Source organism: Teleopsis dalmanni, chromosome 2 (genome assembly GCF_002237135.1).
Source record: "Teleopsis dalmanni isolate 2A chromosome 2, ASM223713v2, whole genome shotgun sequence".
Classification (NCBI taxonomy): Eukaryota; Metazoa; Arthropoda; class Insecta; order Diptera; family Diopsidae; genus Teleopsis; species Teleopsis dalmanni.
Window position 1 is genome coordinate 20,159,241 of NC_051847.1, and position 12,829 is coordinate 20,172,069.

At 30.6% G+C, this 12,829-nt stretch overlaps 1 protein-coding gene across 1 annotated transcript in view; it reads right to left on the reverse strand.

The window, feature by feature from the left end:
• The window catches only part of LOC119674066 (protein Wnt-5-like), a 39,363-nt gene that overhangs the window by 22,362 nt on the left and 4,172 nt on the right, over positions 1-12,829 (reverse strand). Inside the window, exons 4-5 of the mRNA XM_038085190.1 lie at positions 11,998-12,016; positions 8,277-8,457 (exon numbers count right to left, since the gene is read on the reverse strand). Of these exons, the coding sequence (XP_037941118.1) occupies positions 8,277-8,457; positions 11,998-12,016 (200 nt within the window). The remainder of the gene's footprint in view (positions 1-8,276; positions 8,458-11,997; positions 12,017-12,829) is intronic.

Consider the following 12,829-nt stretch of genomic DNA (forward strand, 5'->3'; position numbering starts at 1 on the left):
GAAAGTGTAGGGTGCTTAAAAAAATTACACTTGGTTAACTTTAAACAATCGCTGCAGTGGGTGGAAGAAGAAATAGCAACTGTTGCCACAGTCAGTAAAAAACAGCATTTGGTAAAAGAAACAAAATTATGCCAACAAAAATCTCCAAAACATAAATATATAAAGCACATTGAGCAAATATTTAAGAGCTACTCTTTCAATAGTTTCACAAGAATATATTTTATTCATATTTATGCATATTTTTGCTTATTTTGTTGTTAAAATAATTGGATTTGCTTGATACTTAGATAAATGTTTATATAATATTTTACCAAAGAACCACATAAGTTTGAAAACACATATTGACTTCCAGATAAAAAAACTCATAAGTTAACGAAATTTTTCAAACTATAAAAACTTTGCTTACAGCGCGAAGGGACGGACGTACGAGTACCAAGTAAAACAAATTTTACATCCTTTTTTTTTTTGGTAGTTTCTGTTAAAAAGTTTTCAGTTTTCAAAAGATGCATCTTAGCACAGATGAATGGGGCACTCTTTTAAGTATTCGCCTGAAAAAGTACAATGGCAGTCATAATGTGTGACTGTATGTGTGAGTGAGCAAGTGTTTGACGACAATAAACAACGCCATTTTTCATTTTAACATTTCTGCATAACAGGACAACAGCAATGAAGAGGTAGTTGACAACTACAAGCAACAGAAAATGTTAATGTATGTGCACTTCGAGGCAAATTTGAGTTCTGTTCAGCAACAAAATGTTACTAAAATGCTGCAATAAAACTTTTGTTTTATGTGCTAAATAGAAATGAGAATGGAGAGACGGAACGGGACGGGACGGGACGGTAAACTGTTCTTCACTTGGTAAACAATAAATATAGTAAAAACTTTTTATATAAGTTTTTAGTTTTTTATGTTCGTTGTAAAATGAGTAACAAAACATATGCAAAATTCTTAAAGTTTTCATAAGAATTATGAAACTGATAAGTGCGATTTTGTTTAAATCGAAAAAAAAAACACAATTTCTTTTTAGATTATAGAATGTTTAGAAACAAAAGGAAACAAAATAAGATAGAAAAAGATTATTTCATATGAAAATAAAACTATTCACTTGAATTTAATATTTATGGATGTATCATAAAATTAAAAAAAAAATAGGTTAGGTTGAGTGATACCGGCAATCCTAACGCTACTCTTTAGCATATTGATCTTATAAGAAAGAGGTTTAAAAACCATCTTAAATTTTTGAAAAAGCATTTTAGAGGCAGCTCTTTAAGTAACCTAAGAACCTCAAAGTATAGAGCCCCTAAAACAATAAATCAGCGCGGCGTATGTGTTGGGCAATTACAAACCAGATGTGAGGCACTCAACTGCCACAGAAATAATTAAATGGGACATCCAATCTTCTAGTATTGTTCCTTATTTCATTGTGAAGCGTGAGCAAACCTACCACAAGACTGATGTCTTCACGGGGCATCTCAATAACAGTACAGGATTTTTTTTCAAAAAAACGGACTCCAATAGAAACCTAAAACTCTACTCAGTTCCAATGCAGAAAGTACTGTTAAAATTGCATTTACGAAACTAGTCCAAAACATAGAACTCCAAAAAGTAATCTTCATCAATAACCGCACAGGTTGGTTTAAAAACATAATTTTTCATTATCTAGTATGTGATATCAAAATAGCCTAAGAGTTAATTGTAACTCCTAGTAGGGGAAGCGGTGTCACTATTAAAACCATTACTTAACGTTTTAGGTGTCTGAATTTTATAAAATAGATTGCATCCTACTAATAAATTTTGCGTCTAAAAACTTAAAAAGTAAGACTTTTTAAAGTTTTACTATTATTCACATTCATATTATGAATCAGCAGAATATATGTTGTGAGTTTTTTTCTGTTACTATATTTATTGTGATTCCCACCCTTAAAAAGTTCGTTCCAGTGATAAAGGTACATTTGCTCAATGTATTCTATCTTTGAATTCAATAGACACATTTTTATAGTGAGGTTAAAATCTGTATATTGTTTCTTCACAATTTCTCCTTGACAAATTACTACTAATATAGAAGTTTATTCATTATCATCCTAACATTAATTCAAAAACTCAATAATTGTATATAAAATTCGTTCATAAAATTTTTAATAGAAACCTTTACAGCGCAAAATCCAAAAGGTTGTACAAGTCATCATCAAAATAATTACTTTAGCTATTTTTTATTAGCTCGTGTACTTGCCATATATCAATTTTAATTTGCTACCTTTCAATAAAGGACATTTTATTGCTGAAAATATCGTACACAATTGTCCTTTTAATCAATCACAGGAGCAATATGGACTCCAATAAAACATGGTAAGACTTCAAAAGCAGAAGTAAGTATTTTAATACCACTGCGAACAAAGGCCAACAATGGCCAATAACGTGTGATTGTGTGAGCATTTGTCACATAAGAGTTAGCACCCTTTTTCCATAAACAAGCCGCCGAGCCACCCACATGTTCCACACGTTACGTTCCGTAGCAAATGGAGAAGCACTTGCAACCGAATTTGGTATCCTAATAGAAGCACCACAATTGTGTGCGTTTTATAACCACAATTTTTATTTGTTTACACATAGAAATAGCAAGAGGAATAGCAAGACACAAGTACTGCGGCAGTGCCATTTCCGAGCCAAGTAAATACTTACACATATGTTTAACGTAAGGCTGAGTGCATGCGTTGTGTAGGAACGTAAACACTTACGTTGAAAAGGCAACAAAAATTAATGGCGTCATTTAAACTGTATTGACACGACTTTTGTGGTAATCCTTGAATATACCTCTTCCTTTGTGTTATGACTGCTATGTGGCACTTAGGTGCCCATAAGCTGCTGTATTGCGAACAGAGTTTATGTTCGCTTGCATATGCGCCGGTATGGGGTCTGTGTGTATGTGGTGTTTAATAATTACAGTAATTTTGTTTTAATCCTGAATATTTATTTCGAAGCTTTCATGTGCATTGAAAGTACTTTCTTTAGAGATTAAGAGCATTTTTGTAATGTCCTGATTCCGATTGGCTTCCACGAAGGTTAATATCGAACTAAGTCCAAGAGTGCACGTTATATGAATTGCAAAGTTTTGCCATTATTGTCAGTACTTAATAAAAATGAAAATGACAACTAAAAGAAGGAAAAATTTCTCTTGAGTAATGGTTGGTCTAATACAGGAAAGTACATTTTCCATTATTGACTTAAAAAATAAAATTCGATATACTTGCGTGCTGTGTTTACCAGGCGCAAAGCTTTCACTACCACAAACTTTAGCTGAGCAATGACTGTAAAGAAAAACCAATTTACAGAGTGAACTGTAGTGTATTTTTTTCCTAAAACCACAACGTTTTTATTCTCTTCGTTATATGCGTTCAATATTTGCTCCAAGTGCTCCACAAGCCATCCACATACACAACTTTGCTGTGCTCCTGCTGAAAAGGAACATGGCACGCGTCACAAATTAGAAAAAAGCGCAAAATTTATGCTGGAAGCATAAAATCGTGATTGCAAATGTGGCGTCTGGTTGATATTTAATTTCTTGGATGTGATTTCGTGAAGCATTAAATCAAGTCTAATGTGTCGCATTAGCGTTTGTTTACGTTCAATACGTGCATATTTCTACCATGGCTTCCGGTTTTATCGGAAGCCCTAATGATTTTTGTTGATTTTTATCCGTTTTTTCAAACTAATGTAACAGGTAAACAAGCTTTGGTAGCAAGTAGAAACCGGAAATAAATTTCTGTTAAACATACATATGTCAACAGACATATACGTATCCCGGATACATATCCCTATATGCGAAGTATAACGTTAACGTATATAAATGTTAACGTTGGTATAAAACTTAGTCATCTTTAGTCAATTTTATCGAAGCTATTAATAAACTTTTACTACTATGGTATATCACTTTTTTTTTGTATTCTATTGGGTGCATTGTATATTATTTCTAACTTTCATAACGTTTCACAATGTTCTATGTGCTATTCTAAAACGAAAGGAAAATAAATCCTTTACTCATTTTTCACTTTCTAAACTTTCACATTTGAATTTTTCATTTGCTGGGCGCTCAGCTTTTCATTTCACTGTAAAGCTTAGGCAAAAGTTTGCGCTCTTTTCAGTGTTTTGTGTTATCCTTTACGTCAATGTAACAAACGTTCAAGGATATTTGAACATTTGGAGCAATTGGCCTACAACAGCTAGGATTTAATTCTTTTGCTTTGCCTTAACCATGCATCGGCATTTGCAACTTGCACATTTTTGGGGTTGTTTTATTTCCATTGGAAGAGGAGCACAGAAAAGTTATAGGGCAAATTGAAACAGTGGAGAGTATTTAGAGCTTAGATAGACCAATACATGTGAATACAATACTTGGTTAGTCCTGACAATCACATTTATTTCTTTATTGGATTTTAACAGAGGATAAACAAAGTAAAAGGCAACCAAGGAATAGTTTTTTTTGGCTTAAAAAATTTTTTTTTATGGAATAAAAGAATGAAATAAAACTATTGAGTATAATTCCATTTAATACTTGTTCCTTTCAAATAAATAATTTCCTCAAACCATTATATACACGCGTGTATTAATAATATTTCGTTATTTGTTAAAAGAGTTATTTAATAATTAATTAATATATTTCGTATATTTTCATAAAAAATAATTTAAACGGTAATTCAACAACTCAATTAATAAGTAAATAACACACATTAAGTTATTGTTAAAAGATTCACAATAAATAAATAATTAATTTCATTAATTGGAAGGAAGTACTTATTTTTATTACTTAATTATTATTATTATTATTATTCATTTCATAACCTTCATTAATTGAAATATTCATTTTTTGAAATTATTTGCTTATGCAAATTTGAACTTAACATTAAAAACTTACTGACTGCGAAGAATGAAACACACTCTACTCTGACTTACAGTTTTATTACTATGATTATTATTACAGTATTACTATAAATTTTTTATTATTATGTTGACTCGAGTTATTTCAAAACCCTTCTTTACACCTTGACTGGATTATTGTTTATCACTTCATCAGAGTAAGCAATAATTGACCTCAGATCTGCATACCTCCCTGAGGAGCCTCTAACTATTCTGAGATATGGTAATGCGATGTTGTTAATTCTATTAGTTTTCGTAAATAATTTCAGGGCTCTATCCTTTATGTATTTTTTGATGGGATCAATCTTGAGGTCCCTGAGGATGTCATTCGTCCTAATATACCATGGTACATTGAAAAGTCTTCTCAGAGCCTGACTTTTTGCAATTGTTAGCTGGCAAATAGTAGTGTTTGAAGCTTCGTTTCTTAATTAATTTCCAAAGATGTTATGAGTCTGCTAAGAATTAAATCTCGTTCAAGGCCAACAACACTTCATTTTTTAAAAGTTAAGTCTGTTAAACATTTAATACTGTCAAACAATAGTTTCTGAATTTGAAAGCAGACCTGTTCTATCATATGTTCCGGAAGCAACTGACGAATCAAGCGAATACCGAGCTAAAAGTGAGCTAATATTGAAAAAATAGCGCCGAAGCCATTTATAAATCAGTCATAAATCGAATCATAACAGTTTTCTTTGATTCTAGTGGGGAAAGATGTAAATATCCTCTGTCAAACCAAATTGTTCACAAGGAATATATTTTAGACATAAGTTAAAATTTACGTAAAACTGTTCTTGAAAAGATGTCAGGACTATGAGAAGATCATGCATCGTCTTATACTACATTGACTCTTCGAGACCATTTTACCATAAATTCAACTAACATAATTTCACAATGATTTGGCATCGTGTCACTCTTCTGGCTCTTCCCGAAACTCAAAAAGACCACTTAGGGTACTTCTTATTCAGAATCCAGAAACCAATAGGAACTCAACAGGATCATTTACATAACATTCGAAATGTAAAACATGAAATAATATTTAAAAAGAAATTTTACTGACTGTACAAAAGATGTTTAATCTTAAAAAATTGAATTGTTTCTTCTGCATTAAGATTTATATTTATTTACAATAGAGTAAATAAACGTAATTTTGTAATTTTAGTATCATCGAAAAGTTTAGTTGGACTTAAAGCTGAATTGTCTGTAACATTATGGATTACAGCATCAATTATGTGAGGTTTTAAATATTTTCTTTTTATTGAGAATCATATTTTTATTATCTGCAAAAAACCAAAGGCTAATATTAACTCAGTGAATTATGACCATGCAGTCAAATTAAACTACAAATCCCTCCCAGTCTAGTTAATCAGAGTGTAAAAAAGCAATATAATAAATAGTACGTTATAGCACCAATTGCTCGTTTTAACCTTTTCATATTAATGAAAAAAGATTTGCATAAAACCCCGGCAATTTTTATATATAAATCAAATTTATTACACGTTCGGAAAGCCGTAATAAAAAAACTAAAATTTTAAAACAAAATATTATGATTGATATAATTTGGCTGGCAAACTGACATTACAAATAAGTACTGTTATTAACAAAATACACTCTCGGAACACCACAAAGAGGCCTTCTCCGCCAGACATTTACCACAACATATTTGCATCAATAACTGAAAATGTTTGTGGGGAGAAACTGAGGTCCACCATAATTTATGCACCCCCACAGAAAACCGTCAAATTTTTGCATTAAAACGTTTGCCATCCACGTAACTGAGACAGCCAAATATATGAAACAGTTAAAAAAATAATAATAATAAAAATAAAAATATATAAAAAAAAAAACAACAAAAATCTGAAAAATTATATGAACTTGGAAAAACAATAAATTATTGTGCCAGAGTTGAGTGAAAATTCTGCTGCATTTATGTGTAATTTCAATAAAAAATAATTTTATATATTCGCAGTGAAAACAAATGTGTAAAAATATTTAACGATTTTCCTTATATAAATGAAAATGTTTCAAATACTAACAGGCATAAGGACACCCTACGCAATATGTGTTAATGGAACTGAATGATATGAGAATGGCAATCTCTAAAATTTTGGATTGACTCGAGCTAAAAGGCGTTATAAAATCAAATCAAAAATTGTTTATGATTGAGAGTTATGAATTCATACATACTTAAAAAAATACAATCCTCCAAACTGACGACTTAAGTATTAAATAAATAAAGATACGAGTTAATATACAAAGCACTGTGAATAGATAACTACGCTCATGCAATTACTATAAGCTTCAAGAAAGAAAAAGTTCAATACTAACTACTCAAACTACTAAACAAAATCTTCGGAAGATCTATGGTGCCTTAAGCGTTGGCGACGAATATTGAATTAGATGGAACAGTGAACTTTGTACCGCTATACCGCGACATTGACATAGTTAAGCACATACGAAATTCAGTGACTTGCTTATATCTTGCGAATGAAAAACAGTCCTCCGGCTAGAACGATGTTTGATTCGGTACCCGCAGAGGATATATTCGGTGGAAGGACCAGGTGATCAACGATTTGGGAGCGCTCGGTACTACCAACTGGCGACGGCAAGTTACTAATCGGGCGGACTGGCGGAGGCTACTGGACGCGATCAATGACAACTCACGCGGTCAATGACTAAGTAAGTAAGTAGTATATAAAGTAACTACTCAATTGACTCATATTATTGCTGATATAATTCAAAATACGGTGTGTATATTATTTCTTCTTATTTGCATATATAGCGATAACTGCAGATTACAGCAGTTCTGATAGCAAATATGGAGTGTAAGTACAAACTGAAGATTTATTGACAAAAAATGTCTTAAGTTCCAGTGAAGCCTAGAAGTCTAGAAGATTATTTAAATGCGTAGTGCAGCTCCATTTTATTCTTAATACGTTTTCACAGTTATTGAAAAATGTGCAATTATTTAATAATAATTAAATATTAATTTAAAGTTTTGAACTTTAACTATTAAGTGTCACTAAAAAGATTTAAGTTCATTTCAACATATACATACGAGTATAGTTACCAAACAGCCTTTTAAATAAAGTGGATAGGGTATAAAGAAACAGAAAGGGTGCAGAAATAATGGCAGTCTAGTGCAATTACAGATATTTAAGGTTATGATTTGGGGTCCCTCAGATTTATTATTCCACTTAATTTTAATGAAATTTTTTTACGCTTATTTTTCTAAATTAATATAAAAAATCTAACTGAAGTGTGAATATAAAAATAAAAAATTTGTTCTCATTTTTCTATTTTCTATTTCCTTAATTTTAAAAATTATTATGCCACATTTTATTTTAAATTGTATTTAGGCACTTACTTGTACGCATATTCCAAATTATCGCCACATCCACCCCAAGTCCAATCGTCGTGCAATTGTTTTGGTCTGGAACCGCGCGAGCAGCCACACGAAGCCAATTGACCATCTCGACAGGCACGTGCTATAAAACTTGTAACAGTGGCGGCAGCCAAGGCATGAATAAATGCCATTTCCGGTGAACCTAAGACAAAATTAAAATTTGGTGAAAATTAATTAGGTTGAATTTGAAACATTAAACATAAAATATAGCTGATGCTTGAGGCATGCAACAAATGGCAGCCAATTTACATTTTTTGGATTTTATAGTGCCATGCCGAGCAAACAACACAGTCATAGTCAAAAAAGAAACAAGCATTTATAAAGCTTTGACATCTAACAATGTAAGTGATAAGAGTTTTCAAGTTATTGTGCCCCTTTTTAAGTAAATATCTTCGATTGCCCTGTGCTCGTACACATCAAAGTCACTGCCGCCTGCAACAACAGATGCTTAATATTCCTTAAGGTGTATAAGCAAACTGTCATTAACTGCTGTCGACAATGATAAAGTTTGTTTTAATAATGAAGATTTAATAAAGTTAATATAATGCCGAGTATCTGCCAGTAACAACAGCATCTTCCGAGTGTATCTCACAGATACAAACTATGTATTGTATAATGTTACTAATATAAGCAACAGACACGAGAATGAATGCCATCGAATGTCAAATCAATTTGAGGAGAAGATGCCGACTTAATAATTATGATAGTTGGCAGCCTTCGCTGCTGAGAAAACTTAAGAGCTCCAAACTAACACGGAATAGTTACGAGTATATTCAGTGGAAGTTGATCAAAATTATCATTCTTAAGCAGCTTTCACAAATGCATTTGATGTTAATAATTTCTATTAAAAAAGTTTTATGTTTTTACTGCTCTGCCTTTTCGTCTTGTTTTACGTATCTCATCCTTTGAAATGCGTCACAGTGACACTGTCATATTAAACTTTTGGATAGAAGATATTTTTTATTACTTAACCACTTAAATATTTTCTGCTTTCAAATAACATTGCTACTTAGTTGAGCTCGGTTTGGTTTGGGTTTTGGGTAAGAATAACGATTGGGTACACAACGGTTCTCGAACATCGATTTCGACTTATATTTATGCGGTTGAGTAAGTTTTAATGAAAAGTTGATTTAAGCCGATTACAAGGGCATGAGTTATAAGCTTCGTGTCACTGGACAGGAATGGCATAGTATGCTTTTTTATTTTATATCGTATTAGGGAAAACCGAATGGTCAAAATATTTTTTATGTAGTATTATTATAAAAAAATAATAGAAAAATTTCACTTTCATAAATATTTATATGTTTACATGAGTATTTAATTATTTATTTGCTATAAATTTTGAGTACTTAATTATTTATTTGCTATAAATTTTATATTTTTTATAATTATATTTTAATTATGACTCATAAATAAATATATATTTTTTTTACATTCAAATATTTTTAGACCCTTTGAAATTGAATTGAGTGATTTATCTGAACAATACTTCAATGAGACTAACATATGTACATATCTTAAAAAAATGTGGTTTAACTCATTTTAAAAATTATTTATTATTTAACTTTAAAATAATTAATTTTTTAAGATGTTAAAATTTTTAATAAATAACATTGTAAGGAGTAAAGTAATAAATTTATAAATGGTTTTTATGGTAGATCGGAAACTTGTTTGGATCCCAAAGCAAATTGTGCTAACATTTTGGTCGCAGTGCTTTGATCCGTTAGGAGCTGGTACCCTGTTTATTTCTCTTCTATCATTTGAAAAGTTTATGGTTTTTAATGAATTTTCTTTGTTATATTATTCTTATTATCAATTTCTTACTCAAATACTGTTTGGTTTTGATTTATGTTAATATATACATTAAAGTCAAATTAGGCACCGACTGCTTGCATGATCGAAGTGCAGGAGTTTATTTTATAATTACATTCTTTTAATTGCAATTCATTGAAACATCAAAATGTGTACAAGTAAGTCCATTTCGTTGTAAAGACATTTTCAATGTCCAACATTGATCATTTTTGGTCTTGGTGTGGAATATAGCTATGAAAGATTTTTAAGTTTTAAGAACTATCTATAAAAACAGAGACTATCTTCGTACCTATAAAACAGTACGTTTAAAACCCTATTAAAGGCTTGCAGATTGTTTTGAAACAAAATATTTCATTCTTCGGTTTCAAGGCGTTTTTTTTAATTACCCTTAAGCTACTCGTCTAACAGAAATTGTTGTTATATATAGAATTACATGTTATTATTATGTACTGCAATAAAAATGGTTCCACTACGCATAATTCTATAGATTCTTTGTTTTTAACTCTATATGTTAATATTTTAGATTAGTTGGAGTATAATTAGTGATACGATCGACAGGAGTTTCTATGTAGATACAACAATGCAACTTAAGTAATGAAGTCTTTCACTGCTAAGAGCTGAATATTCACAAAAAAATGTGTTCTAAATTATCAAGATCTATTTCACAAAATGCACAGATATTAGTGTAGGAAAGATAAAACTTATTAAAGCGATACCTCAGAATGCAGCGACCTCCAAAGTAACCTTCCTTCGATTAAGTCTGCTTAAAAAAGTTCCTTTTTAATATTCCTTTTACTATAATAAGAAAATTTTTTGCTTAACGAAGACCGCATTATTTAACCAATGATCTACAAACTTTCTGTTTCTGACACTTGCTGATAACTTCACTCAAATAGTTTTTTAGGAAATCGCATAAGGGTTTAAAATGGGTTCGTATAAGGATATATTTGAATTTCTTCTGGTCAGATCATAATCAGCGACTTCATTATCCTAATGTTCTTTCTGTCTTGGGATCCCATTCTAATATTACAATGTTAAGCTTTTATAACTTTTAAAGACTGTTTTTTATAAAGACTCAATATTATATTATAATTAATTATTCTTACAACTTTATTCGAATAGATTTTTGTATATTTGTAGACCGATTTAGGATCAGTTAAAGGCATTTTTGGAACTCTTTTAGCTCAGATCATGATCAGTTACTTTATTACCCTAATGTACTTCATGTCATAAAATTCTATTCTAATACTACAGTTTTGAACTTCCACAACATATTGAGACGGTTTATTATGCAGCCTTCAATCGTTATAATAATTTACTTAAAGTTTTTAATATTGGCTCAACCTTTAATGATTATTTATGTTAAGCTGGAAAATAATGTTAAGCTTGTTTGTAAGTATAACTAATGTAGCTATCTACATACATTAAAGTGAATTTATTCCAGAGTAACTTAGTTACAAATAATATAAAATATTTATATAATTTTATGCAGCAAATGCTACCATTTTCGGAACTGAATTGCATTATGGAATTATTTTTATACATAATAATTAAAATAAATTAAATATGCAATTTACATACAAAACTCTGTGGCATTATTATTATTATTAATGTTCAAATTCCAACTTGATAGAATTGTTTATCATACTTATACGGATTGAGTAGATTTGTTCTATAAAGCAAACCGATTTGCTTTGTGTACATAAAATATGAAAAAAAAAAAAAAATTGCTGTAAATATTATTACCGGAAATATTTTTGCAACAATCATTTTATTGAAGATATTTAATTGAAATGTCAACGATTTCCTCGTACAAAGTTCTTGAAGAAATTTTATATTTACTTCAAAATAAATAACAAATCAAAGTTACCAGCTGACGACATAATCAACTGAAAATATAATACACTGAAATCTTAATTCGTTATGCAAAATCCATCATGTAAAAATTGAGAAAAATCTAATAATAACTGTGTGTTAGCATTATACAATAATATACCCCTAATATAAATGCAAACCACATCCCCTTTTACGATGAGATGAAACAAAAGCAAAAAAAAAAAAATTTTAAAGACCTTAAAATGGAATAAACCTTAAAATAAACAGTGCAAACCAAAAGTCAATGAGACCTTCAAATCTCTGAAATGAATTCATTTTTTGCTTAGCCACGCATAAATCGGCACATTTTCAAAATCGTATCGTATTGATTCACAAACAAGACAGATTTCAGTGCCCAGCAAGTTGACAGTCGCAATGATTGAATACCAAAAACGAAGGATAGGAAAGAATGCTTAAAGATTATCGCACATGATATGCTCATATTATTTTCTGGGAACAGCTGCGTTTTGTACAAACATTTCACAAAATCCATGGAGATTTACGACGACGTACACGTTCAAGTACCACTCAACCGCGTGTACTGGGTTAGGAAAAGGGCTTGCACAGCATTAGTGTACGATAAATACGTTCTATACGTTTAGAACACAACTGTTTTGAATTACTCTCCACACATAAACTTATCTGCATATCCTGTCATGAAAGTCATCAGTTTTCAATTACAACGTTTGCATTTTCCTTTCTTTCACATAGATAGATATATGGGTATACTAGTTTATTCCTTATGTGTTTTTTATCGATTATAATAGTCAATTTTAGTAAAATTTTGATTTTTATCTTATGATTTCAAAAACACAAAAAAATGAGCT